The sequence below is a fragment of the Galleria mellonella genome, unplaced genomic scaffold (genome assembly GCF_026898425.1).
Source record: "Galleria mellonella isolate WM207_F2 unplaced genomic scaffold, CSIRO_AGI_GalMel_v1 utg537, whole genome shotgun sequence".
In the NCBI taxonomy this organism is placed as follows: domain Eukaryota; kingdom Metazoa; phylum Arthropoda; class Insecta; order Lepidoptera; family Pyralidae; genus Galleria; species Galleria mellonella.
In genome coordinates, this window is record NW_026442112.1 from 1,602,155 (window position 1) to 1,615,374 (window position 13,220).

The 13,220-nt window shown below is 43.1% G+C and overlaps 1 protein-coding gene across 1 annotated transcript; it reads right to left on the minus strand.

Moving 5' to 3' along the window:
* Positions 1-3,965: 3,965 nt before the first annotated feature.
* On the minus strand, positions 3,966-5,920 carry LOC128201520 (serine/arginine repetitive matrix protein 1-like). Its single transcript, XM_052898730.1, has 4 exons — positions 5,656-5,920; positions 4,811-5,362; positions 4,232-4,622; positions 3,966-4,143 (listed from the first exon to the last, which is right to left on the minus strand). The coding sequence occupies exons 1-4, from the start codon at positions 5,918-5,920 to the stop codon at positions 3,966-3,968; spliced, it is 1,386 nt and encodes a 461-aa protein (XP_052754690.1).
* Between the last annotated feature and the right edge of the window lie 7,300 nt (positions 5,921-13,220).

Here is a 13,220-nt window from a genome sequence, read left to right on the forward strand (position 1 = left end):
TTCATAGGAACGCACTAAGGTTCACTTGTAGACTGTTGGCGCCGTCTGGGCCGGTCGGCGCGGTCTTCGCCTGCCAGGTGAGACCCCATGGGGGGAGGCCCGGCAAACTGCCAGCGCAAGAGCGGCCCATGACGACGGCGCCACGCGCTTCTACACTATGGGACCGTGTTCTTCTTCTGCTTCGCGCGAGCGGGTGAGTTCGCGCGCGTATGGCTTCGTCTCCGGCGGTCTAGCGTGCAGAGGCGCTATGCCTCTGAGGTGGTCCCATTTTGATGCGTCCGCGCGTTGGAACAGTCTTGTCGCTAGTTCTTTCACGTGTGCGTCCAGTGGCTGGATTTTGAGGTCCCTCTCCAGGGTGGCGTTTCTGACGAACTTATGCGCACCGGTCAGGGTACGCAACGTCAGGTGCTGTTGTGCTTCTAGTGCTCTTCTGATTGTCTTGCTGACCAATGCGTACCAAGCCGGCGCGGCATAAGTTAGACGCGGGCGGATGTGTTTTATAAATTCCCGTCTTCATCTGGAGAGGGAGATTTCCGACGAGTACCGGACGCAGCAGGTGCCTGGCTGTTCTAGCCTTCTGGCGAACCTTCTTGACGTGCGTTCCGAAAGTCAACCGGCGGTCGATTTCCACCCCTAAATAGGTGGCGGTGCGGGACCACTCGATCGGGGAACCGAGCAGGCGTAGCTGTGGTGGCGTCCTTTTCATGTTGGCTGTGATCGCCTGTGTCTTGCGCACGTTCACCGACAGGCGCCATTTTCCCAGCCATTCTGGCAGGGCATCTAATACTGTTTGGAGTTTTAACGCCGCGTGCTTATTGTTGAGCGACGTCGCGGCGTAGGCTGCATCGTCGGCGTAGAGCGCCAGTGTAGTCTGCTCCGTGGTTGGGATGTCGTCGGTGTACTGCGCATAAAGCACAGGCGATAAGCAGCTGCCTAGAGGCACGCCCGCTCGGATGGGACGCTCACCCGAACAGGTTTGTTCAACCGCCACCATGAACCGACGATTCCTGAGAAATGAGGCCACCACTTGGATGAGCCTTCTTGGCATTTCTGTCTGGGTGGCCAAATTGTACAGCAGACCGTCGTGCCAGACCATGTCAAAGGCTTTCTCCATGTCTAGGAATACTGCTACGGCGACTTCCTTCTTGTTGATGGCCTTTGAACGTGTGCAGTATCCTGATCAGCTGCAGGGTGGTTTGCTTTCTGAACCCGTATTGCTCTTCTCTGGGCTTGATGTATGTGTTTATGTGTTTGAGAAGTAGTCTCTCAAACACCTTCGATACATGCTGCAACAACGTGATTTAATTATGATTCCGGTTTCAATACGTTCTTACCGGGCTTAGGCAGCGTGATAACTTTGCCTATCTTCCATGTGTTTAAATGTGTGCGCATAATACCATTGTACAGGCGTGTAACTGCCGCTATAGATGCGCGGCGGCAGGTGGTGCAATGCCGTATTCGTGATATTTCGTTTGGGGATCGAGGCTTCGTTTTTCTGTGTTCACGCTGCACTTGTCCCGGCGTAAACACCATCTTCGTGTGGCGTTTTTAGTGGCGGAGTAAAATTTAATTTAAAAATAGTTAATTTAAATATTGATAATGGTAGAAAATAGTTTTCAACGTATTTGACTACCATGGCAGCATGCTCGGTATCGGTAACCGGGTTCGGCTGGAACTGGTGTTCTAGGTGTTCGGCTAGGATTTCCGCACGGTCTGCTGCACGGTATCTCGGCGTCCCATCGCTCGCCAGTAGTGGTCGGACCGGGGGGTGGGATTGTGACAGCCGGCGGCATAGGCGGTGGATGCTATTCCAGTCGTCGCCGGCGTCTTCCAGTAATTGATCCCAGCTTTCCTTCCTGTGGGACTCAATGTCTCGCCTGATGTCTTCGGCGAGTTTGTTCAGCCTCGTCTTGAGGGTGGGGCAACGTGTCGACTGCCAGTCCCTACGCAATCGGCGCTTCGCTTCTAGTTTCATCCTGGTGGCAGCCGGGATCCACTCGCGGGTCCTTGTTACAGGTCCAGGCTGCGCTGCGATGTCCATGGCGTGCTGTATGGAGACTGACAGGTTAGCAGCGAGTTCTTCGACTTCAGACGAGGTTGAGACTGCCATCATGGGCGTGTTGCGCTCCATCGAGTCCCTGAATTTCACCCAGTCGATCCGACGGCGTGGGAGGCGCGGCGTCAGGAATGTCGGTGTTTGTGGAATAACCATGCACACCGGCAGGTGGTCGGATTGGATGTCCTCGAGGAGGACTTCCTGCGTCGGTTGGCTGTCTAGTCCTTTGTATAAGGCGAAGTCCAATACATCTGGAGCATGTGCTGAAATGTAGGGATAGTGAGTTGGAACCTCAGGGCCGAGCACGGTGATATCCATTCTCTCAGCTATCCCTAGTAGTGCTTTTCCTTCTGGCGTGTCGTTGTTGGAGTTCCAGGCCGTGTGTTTGCAGTTCCAATCGCCTGCGGCGACAGTGGGCAGCTGCGAATCGAAGATGACGGCGACGTCTGCAGCTGCAATCCTGTTCTGTGGTGGTTTGTATACTGCAAACACACGGATGGGGCTTCTATCTACGCATAGCTCGACACCGAGTGCGTACATGGATGTGAGATTCACCCGGGGGAGCGGTTGATGCACTACGTTCCTTTTCACCAGGACAGCCAACCCGCGATATGCCTTCTGGCCGTCCGTAATCTCGTCCTGTCGGAATCCTGGAATGCGGAGTGTGTCGAGAGCTCCCAGTAGTGTCTCAGAAATGAGACACACGTCGACACGGTACTCCATAAGCAGCGTCCGGAGCAGGGTTGTCTTCTTGCGGACCCCGTCCGCGTTCCAGTGCAGCAGTCTTAGTCCCATTTAGTGTTGGACAGCCTCGCCATTCCTGCGGTGATCGCCGGTACTGGGTCCGATCCGGCTTGCACCGCAAGTAGCACCTCCATCAGGATGGTGAGCATAGTTTTCACCATGTCTGCCGTGCTTGTGTTGGTGGGGGTGCTGGTTTCTTTAGCACGCTTCGCCATCTTCCCCTTGCTGGCGACTTGTGTCTGTACTGCCTGTGCTGTAGGTACGGCAGCGGCGGTTTCCGTTAGGGCTGCAGTTGCTGCATCAGTTGTCGCGTCAGCATCAAGGGCGGCGACCGCTGGCGGGCGTGTGGTGTAGATGCTGCGTGCGGGGGGCTGCTCCGCGGACCCGGAAGCATTTTTCTTTTTGTCGCTGTTGCCTCTGTTTTTCCTCCCCCTCTTTCTCCTCTTCTGAGGCGGTTTCCGCGACCGCTCTGTTGCCGGATTGGCCGGGGCCATTAGGTTGCCCCTGTCCGCGGCTGTGGGGACTGTGCGGTCTTTGTGCGTTGATCTGGAGCGAGTTCTGGCGGTGGCTTTATATTTCTTATCTCCCTCTTGAAGACCGGGCAGGAGACGCTGTTTGCCGTGTGCTTGTCCCCACAGTTGGCACACGTCGGAGGCTCTTCTCGGGGGCGCGGACAGTCGCGCGCCGTGTGCTCTTCGCCGCAGCGGACGCAGGCAAGTTTTCTGTGGCACCCGTGCGAGGAGTGCCGGAAGCTTTGGCACCTATCTCTCTCCCATTCGTGTTTCAACCGTGAAGCAGTTGTGTTTGCATGGCTGTGTTTCGGTTTAAAAAGGGTGGGATATGGCGTGAATTTACTGGGTACAGAGGAATAACACCTGAGTCCTCAGGAATGGCAACGCATGGGGGTATCATGGGCGAAACAGTATACTCTGTTATGTCCATGGTACTGCTCATGTCTATAGGCGACGGTTACCACTTTCCATCAGGTGGGCCGTCATTTGTTTGCCATTCTAAGTTCTATAAAAAAAAAAAAAAAAAAAAAAAAAAAAAAGACCTATGGCACTGTGCCGGGCCTTTTTTTCCCCTCCAGGCTTCGAATCTTATCCCCGGCATGCATAATAGTTCTGTTGTTTGATAGATGCCGGGGATGGTCGCCGGGGTCGCTTCAGTTGTGCGTAGAAAATGCACCGGGCGGCCCTATTATTTTTATCTGGCGGACATATTCTGGACAATGTCCAAGCTCCGCCAGGGCTTCGGTTATCTCCTCGACGGGTGTGTCCGCTGGTATTCCGCGGATGGCCACCTTCACACTCTTTTCCGCCGGCAGCTGGTAGGAGAACCAGCTGATGTGTTCTAATTTTTCAGATAGCAGTCGGAGAGGTACCGCTGTATTACGCGGTACTCTTCCTCCGACAGGTCTACAAAGCGCACCCCTTTTCCGTAGGGGCGCGCGTTAGGGGCGAGTTCAGTCTGCCCTTCAGAGTGCGAAAGTGACGCACCCAATCCGGCAGATGTTCCACTATGAGCGGCGGGACTCTCTGTTTCTTCGCCTCGCGGGGAGGGGGCGCTGCGGTAGCTTGCGACAGCGATGGATTCCTGGGCGTCCCTGCCGATGTCCCAGGCGGTGGAGTAGGCGCTCTGGCTGCCTCTGCATAAGAGGGAGCTGGCACAGCGTTTCTCTTGGACCGGCAAACTGCGTGTCCCTCGGTCTCAGTCTTGGGTCCCTCTGTGCGAGGGGGTGGGCTGTATATGTGGGGAGGTTTGACAGGGGCGCTTGTGCCCCTCCTCCTCGGTCTCTGGGCTTCGGGGTCGCCTGACCGGTCTAGTGGACGAGATCATGAACGATCTGCCCATGTCTCGTGCAAAGCTCCATCTCTTCTACGGGTGGCGTCGGCTATTGAATGCCTCGTCCCCGACCAGAGCCGCAATCCTCTCCTTCATCCCCTGGGACAAAAATCCGTAGCACTTGTCCCAAGAAACGAGTCGCACTCTAATGTTGATCTCGGTGACAAACCGACGCGCGGACCCCCGCCCGAATACGGAGGGGCCTGCGGCTCCGGACGGAGGTAGAGGCCGTCCAGTAAAAAATCGCCTGCACCCTTTCTGGAGCGGTGGTGGTGGTGTCGGTGTCCGGTGGTGATGCTGGAGACATCGGGACATCGGCAGCGCCTCCGGGTCTTGCTGTTGTCCTTTGTTGTACCCTGCACATGGGTACGGCGTCGGTGTCGGTGTGTGCGGCGGTTTCGGCGGCGAGAGGGTGGGGGACGGCTATCATGCGGACGGGCGGGGCGGCCTGCGGGGCGCGCTGGGCATCGGCGTCGCCCAAACCGGCGCGAGAGGTGGTTATTCGCGTGGCCGCGGAGGCGCGGCTGGTTCGGCGCGGGAGACGCTCGGCGTCTCTATTGCGATGCGCGGCGCGCGAGCGGGGCGCTCTCTCCCCGATAAAAGAATCGCTGATCGCGGGCTGCGCACGGGCGCGCGCGGGGGAGGAGCAGCGGTGGTAGGTCCCAAACTGCGATGATGGTACACTGTGTACTGGTACACTGTGGCCCTGATAAGGGCCTTTTCATCCGAAAAGATGCATACTTTCGCATATATTACTTATAGAACTTATGCTTCAGCTTCATTTGGTGTCAGCTTGTAGATGCCGTGTGTGCGGCTTTGGAAGCAGCCTCCCGCGATCCTTACTTCTTGGGGGGGCGCTTATCCCCAGATGGACGTCGAACTAGGGTGGCTGTCTCAGCTGAATATAATTTTGTAACATTGTTTGCAACAACAAACGCACCAGACAACGTCTCTTGTTGGCAACTGGCTATTGAGGGTCGCGGTGCGACGGCATGATAGGCGACGGTCACGCAGAATTGAATTTAGTGGCGAGGGCTCGTAGCTCGTCGAGTGGTGGCGCACACGCTGGTGCACGCGGTGTCTCTGCCACGACGGTTGTTCGGTGGCGCTGCGCGGTGATGCACTCGGAGCTTGTGGTGGCGCACACGCCGCGAAGGTGAAGTGGCTCTGCTGCTGCGATGAATCTTCTTCACTGGTATGTGTGCTGTAATGGAGCGGAATCTTCTTCCGCTCTGAAGAGTTTCTTCTATTTCCTTTATCGGATGGGGAGTGCATGCCGCTCGACGGTAGGCGGCCTATCTTTATACCCGCCCGGTCGCACGATAACGTGTACTAACTAACATCGGTGAGTCTGTGCGAGCGGGACGGGGCGAGTGTGAGAGGGACGCGTGACCCTTCAGAGCGGCACCATTTGGCGTCTATTTATTTATTATAATTTCCAATATTACTATTATTTTACAATCTTTTTCTTACTTCTATTTGTGGGTAATGAGGACTCGATACAAAAAAATGCTTTATTCCACTTACAAGCTATAGATACATCATATAAAGTCTATATAAAATTAACAATTTAAATGATTAAAAACTAACAACTTATGCTAACAAAGATAACTATAAAATATCGCTATAAACTATACATTTTTATATAAAGAAATTATAATGTCGCGAACACAATTTGTAAAGTGTTTTCATTGTGGACGCATAGGACATTTAAAAAAGGATTGTTATTATTTTAAAAGGATGAATCAAGAGAATACATCGGATGTTAAAAGAACTAGAAAAATTCAGGCGGTAGAATTAAATCAAGTACCCTCAAGTTTTTCTAGTTTTGCTTTTATGACCGCCAATTATAATAATTATGAAGAAAATAACAAAATCACATTTCTATTGGATTCTGGTGCATCGGACCATATTATTAACAGGGATGATCTTTTTGTACATTTTACATATTTATGTCCACCTCATAAAATTTCGATTGCTAAAAATGGTGAATTTATTTCAGCTACGAAGAAAGGTACTATGCAGGTTACCAGTAATATGAGTATTTCAGGCATTTTAGAAGATGTATTCTATTGTCGTGAAGTTCCATACAATTTACTGTTTCAAAAATGCAACAAGCCGGAATGACAATTATTTTCGATAATGATGGTACCCAAATATATAAGGATGGTAAGACTCTAATGAAAGGTAGGTTTTTAAATAATTTTATTGCTTTAGATTTTGTAATACCTGTAAAAGTTAATAATTTTGTTTTTCAAATATGCAATGCACAAAATAATAATTATGTGTGAAGTGAAGCTTGCATAAATGGGAAACAGACTCGACTACCATTTAATTATAGTAAGTACAAAAGTCATATACAGCGACCTTTATTTGTCGTTCAATTAGATGTGTGTGGCCCAATCACTCCTCCAACTATAGATAACAAAAATTATTTTGTTTTGTTTGTTGATCAGTATACTCATTACTGTGTTACCTATGTAATAACATATAAATCGGATGTGTTCACTGTTTTTAAAGATTATGTTGCTAAGTGTGAGGTAAAATTTAATTTAAAAATAGTTAATTTAAATATTGATAATGGTAGAAAATATTTTTCTACTGACATGAAAACTATTGTGTTGAAAAAGGTATAATAAAAAAAAAACCTCAAATAAAATACTTAAAGGTTTTCGGTTCTACAGTTTATGTACATAGTAAAACCAGTAAAACTAAATTTGATAAAAAGTCATGGAAAGGTATACTGGTGGGTTATGAACCAAACGGTTATAAAGTTTGGGATACAAAATGCGAAAAGTATGTTACTGTACGGGTAGTCATTGTGGATGAGACCAATTTTATTAATTCCAGACTTATTTTAAAGTCTGAAGGGAATGGTGAAAATTCCCGTGACAAAACTGATATAAGTGACATACAGTCTAAATTAATGTCGTTGAGGGATCATCACTCTGACAGTCCTAAATCAGATGTGTTGAAATCTGATGAGCATAATTTTAATAAAATTCGCATAATTAGTGATGAGGTAAATAATTTACCACACGTACCTAATAGTAGTTCCGAAAATAGTGAAAACACCGATAATACATCTAAAATTAGGAGAAGTGATAGGCTTAAAATCGTACCCCTGTATCCTATAACGAAAATGACGACAACAATGATTATTTAATGTGTGTAATCGATAGTTTGCGAGATACCGAAGTCATTTAATGAAATTAAAACTCGTGGTGATAGGCTTAAATAGGAAGTCATAGTTAAAGATGAATTAAATTCTCTTAAAACAAATAATACATGGACTTCAGTTCCTAGGCCTTGTAATAAAAATATCGTAGATTGTAAATGGATTTTTACAATTAAAAATGATGAATTTGGAAAACCTTTAAGGTATAAGGCGCGTCTTGTTGTCAGAGGTTTCAATCAACAGTATAAGATTGATTATAATGAAACCTTTGCACCTGTTGCTAGAATTGCTAGTTTTAGATTTATAATTAGTTTTGCGAAATCAATTTAATTTGTTAGTTCATCATATGGACGTTAAGACCACGTTTTTAAATGGTAAATTAAAAGAAATATATATGGAAATTCCTGACGGTATAGACTGTAACAAAAATTACGTTTGTAAATTAAATAAATCATTGTACGAACTCAAACAGGCAGCTAGGTGCTGGTTTGAAGTATTTGAGCAATCACTTAAAGAAAAAAGTTTTCAAAATTCATCAGTCGACCGGTGTATTTATGTATTAGATAAAGGAAATGTTAATAAAAATATTTATATGGTGCTTTATGTTGATGATCTAGTCATAGTGTGCTCTGATATTCAATGATGAATGAATTTAAAAGATATTTAATGAGTGAATTTAAAATGTCTGATTCGAATGAAATTAATTTATTTTTAGGCATCAGAATAATTAGGCACAATGTATATTAACACAGTTTTAAATAAATTTAATATGCAGGATTATAAGCCTGTCAGTACACCTTTGGAAAATAAGTTAAATTATGAGGCATTAAACTGTGAAAATAAATATAATGCACCTTGTAGAAACGTTATAGGTTGTTTGATGTATATCATGTTATGTACTCGTCCAGATTTAAGTACGAGTGTCAATATATTGAGTAGGTATACAAATAAAAACAATAAAAAGCTGTGGTTATGTCTAAAGAGAGTACTTAGGTATTTGAAAGCTACAATTGATTTAAAGTTAACTTATAAAAGGTGCAACTATGATAATATTTTGCGTGGGTATGTGGACTCTGATTGGGGAGGTAGTGATAGTAGTAATAGGAAAAGTACTACAGGTTATTTATTTAAGTTATTTGAGCAGTGTACGATAACCTGGAGTACAAAGAGACGAGTGTCAGTAGCAGCCTCGTCTACTGAGGCTGAATATATGGCATTGTATGAAGCTGTCTAACAGAAGCATTGTGGCTTAAGTCTCTGGCAATAAGTATAAATATAAATATCACAAATCCTATTATTATTTATGAAGATAATAATGGTTGCATTAGTATTGCCAATAATCCAACCAACCATAAACGGTCAAAACATATTGACATTAAATATAATTTTTCCAGAGAGCAGATTGAGAAAAATGTAATTAAATTAAATTACATTCCCACAGGTCTACAACTAGCTGATGTTCTAACTAAGCCGTTGCCAGCGATTAGTTTTCAGCAAATGAGAACCAAAATAGGCTTAGAATAATTTATTATGTAATTATTGTAAAATGTATAAACAATAAATTGTAATTTGTTTATTAAGATATTAATGGTCTGATTAGGTTTTTCTGGGTTTCCCTAATCCAAAGCAACAAATGTTGGACCATGTTTTGTATTTTTCCCAGCAATTACTAGGAAGTCACATGTGATCTGTTTATATTATATAATTGTGATTGTATATGATTGTTTAAGGTTAATGATAATGAATGTAAGTAAAGATTAATTGTTGAGGGGGCGTGTTGATATTATTTAAATTAATGTGCAAAAATTAATCTCTCATTTAACTAAAGAATGATATTGAATGACTCATGTATTTAACTTTCACTTTCCTACGTCACCGCCCCACTCCTTTTCGAGCGATACTCCTATGCGCTAGAGAGCAGACTTGCATTGACTTCCTAGTAACACAGTAGAGAAGACCAATATAAAATATTGGAGAGCTTGTTTTATTGATTCAAAGCCCAATTTCCTATAAAACTGTTTGAGAAAAATACTATATTTCTTAAAAAAAAAAAGTGGTGACCTTGTGATGTGCTTGGAACCCAAGGACGGTACCGTGAATACATTTTCCCAGCGCTATTAGAATAAAAAAACCCTCTATCTGGAGTTTAGTTTTTTAAGATTTCTATATTTTTTATTAGTATTATAAATAAATCTAATAAAATACAGTTATTGATCTATTTCTAATTTTATTATTCCTAGTACCGTATCAGCATGTAGGATTACAGGGGGCGCCGTATTAGACAGGGACCGGATTACCGGGGGTCTACTGTATTGCAAAAAAACTAAGCACTAAATTTTATTAGTTAAAAAGAACGGAGAGAAATTATATTGAATACGGATTATTTTACACTTTAATTTCACTAATTGGACTAAGCTGATAAAAGAATACTGTAATTCCTGGAAAAGAGTCTTTTGAAAACTGGTTCAAACGCATGAAACTTTGTATAGAGGCTGGTGGAGAGTACTTTGAAAAGATGTAATAAAAATATATTTACCTATAGAACATTTTTTTATTGTCGCAAAACTTTCCGAGTGTCCTGTTGTGCTGTTTTTAAAATGGCGCCATATTGACTGTCATGGCGCTTATTCAAGGTGACCATGACGGGTCCTGATAGAATATAATTTTGTAACATTGTTTCAAACAAATACGTCATTCCAACAACGATGTTCAAACTGTCGCAGGCCTGCATTATACATGTACAGGGTGGGAAAGGGATTGTTAATAATGAGATTTAACAACCCCATTGCTAGTAATATACCCTATCAGGTCGACCTCCAAGCAGTTCCCCCTGGAAACCAGATTGGTTAATTCTTGTTTAAATGATCACTATGGGCCAACTTGACTTGCCTTCATCACCACCTGTCACCCTTCACTAGTACCCTGCCAGCGTAAACCGATAGCGCAGGCAGGGTTACCATTTCGTCTTCGCCCATTAAAAAAAATTATACATATACATTGAAGCGCACGTTTTTCCCGCGTTAACCCTAATTACACACGCACACATTATCGCATGTACAGACGTTACTTGTTTCTATAGTTGTGGCAATGGATCGAGGTATTTTTGTATGAAATGTCCGGGTTATGGCTATAGTAAATCTATGAGGTTAACAGTCTAAAAAACAATTATCATGAGGTACTACAACAAATGTGATTTTATAACATTGTGTTGATTATTTGATTTTATAAAAATATTGATTAGATGTTGTTTATGAATAAATTGTTTATTTATTACATATTTGTGATTCTTATTAGCAGATCTTCAAATTAATTACAATTGTTCAGCAATATTTATCATTACATAGGTATGTAAATATTATTTTGGAAAATAATAAAATTATACAGTTATATTTACAATAAAATAAGTAAAATAATACGTAGGTAAAATACTCTGAAAAATAATGTAATAAATTCAATAGTCCATGTCTATTGTCAATTCGGTAGTATAAGTATTTTTTAAATATAAGAGTAGTATTATTTAGTATTTTAGTAATAGTATTTTTTAAATATATCAACAATGAATACCACTGTGTTGGTTGATGAATATATTGTTAATAGTATAAAAGAACGGTTATTCGGTATATTATATTAAATCAGTCTTACTTTGGAAACAAGCGTGGCGGTGTGCTTTGTTGAATAATATATAATGAGTATTTCTATACTATAATTTAGTTAATGTTATTATATTCTAAAATAATATATTAATGGCTTTAATTACTTTGTGAGACACTATATTGTATGATATGAATATTATTAAATAATATATATTAATTATATATTATGTTCTAAGGAATTGTTTGAAAAGATACCGACAGCCACTTTTTATCATCGCACCGCTCGCCATCGACAGGAAATTCATTCTCACGCGCTTGAACCTAAATGTTCACATATAATGCGGTTTCAATGGCATTTTCTCCCGCGAACACTCAGGCTGTGAAATGGGCTCCCTGCCGAGGTTTCCCCTACAGACTACAGTATAGGGTCCTTTAAAAAGGATATATTAATGTTTCTTCAGGGTTGACAACGCGTACGTAACACCCCTAGTGTTGCAGGCGTCTATAGACTACAGTAACCGTTTAGCATCAGACGGGCTGTATGATTGCTAGCCACCTTCGTGGTATAAAAAAAATTATGTAACACGTAGATATCTACATTCCATAACTACATTTAAAACTACAGACACAAAAAATTATATAAAGATAATGAAGAAGAGATAATAAACATAAAATTTATATTAAGAAAGGCTATCGTTGGACATTCATTGCAAACTAAACGAGCATATGGCCCAACTAGGGTTATGCCCAAAGTGTTTACAGAATTTGTCACAATGAGAAAAAAACGCCGCAGCACTTAATATGTAGCTGTAGCCTACTCATACATACAGGATATAATTATCTCCTTTGGAAAATACTCTTTATATCTTTAGGAGATAAAAAACATTGCACCAAAAACATTTTATAATTCCTATCATTTTTAGGAATTAGCAGCGAACTATAAAAAAAGGCCGAGCACAAAAGATCATAGAAATAAAATAAATATATATCAAATAATAACTTTTCTTTATATTTCAGGTTTCTGCAACATCTTAAGATTATCAAGTACCTGAAGGATTCACTGCTATGATTCCAAATAAGTATCATTATTTCTACTATATTCTAAACTTTCTTTAGATTTCATTAATTCTTTCTATTATCACATTACTATCATTTAACTATATATAGATACATATATATATTTCGCGTCTGCTAATTCGATCTTAAATGATTCAAGCCATGACAGTGAATTTAATTTCTTTGCTGGAAGAAAACTAGTAATTGATCTTAACACAAAAGCCTTCACTGATATTGTGAGGCTTGGTTTAAGTATTGATTGGAGATTTATAATGACCATAGTTTTTGAAGATATATCTGTATCTCCCCCTAATACAGATACATATTCATGTATTGGTAATTTGTTTAAACCCAAATGCTAGATAATCACTTCAATCACAAATGAAGATTGCGAACCTTGATCCAAGAATATCCTGCTTATAAAATGCTCTCCGTTATATGATGTCGCTTTTACTAAAGCAATACCTAATTACAATCCTCCTGCCCGAGTGGCTTGATAAGTGAGGCACCACCGTCAATGTGGGAAAGACGGTGGCGCTTGCCACTCGCTGCCGGACACGTCACCCGCCACCTCTCCACCTCCGTGGTTTGCCCATTTGATGGAAGCGCATAGTGCGCTACCTAGGGGTACAGATCGACCGGTCGTTGCACATGACAACACACGTTACGCAGGCAGTCACACAGGCTAAGGCTGCGCGGACCATGCTACGACCGGTTCTACAATCCAACTTGTCGCTGCGAACGAAAG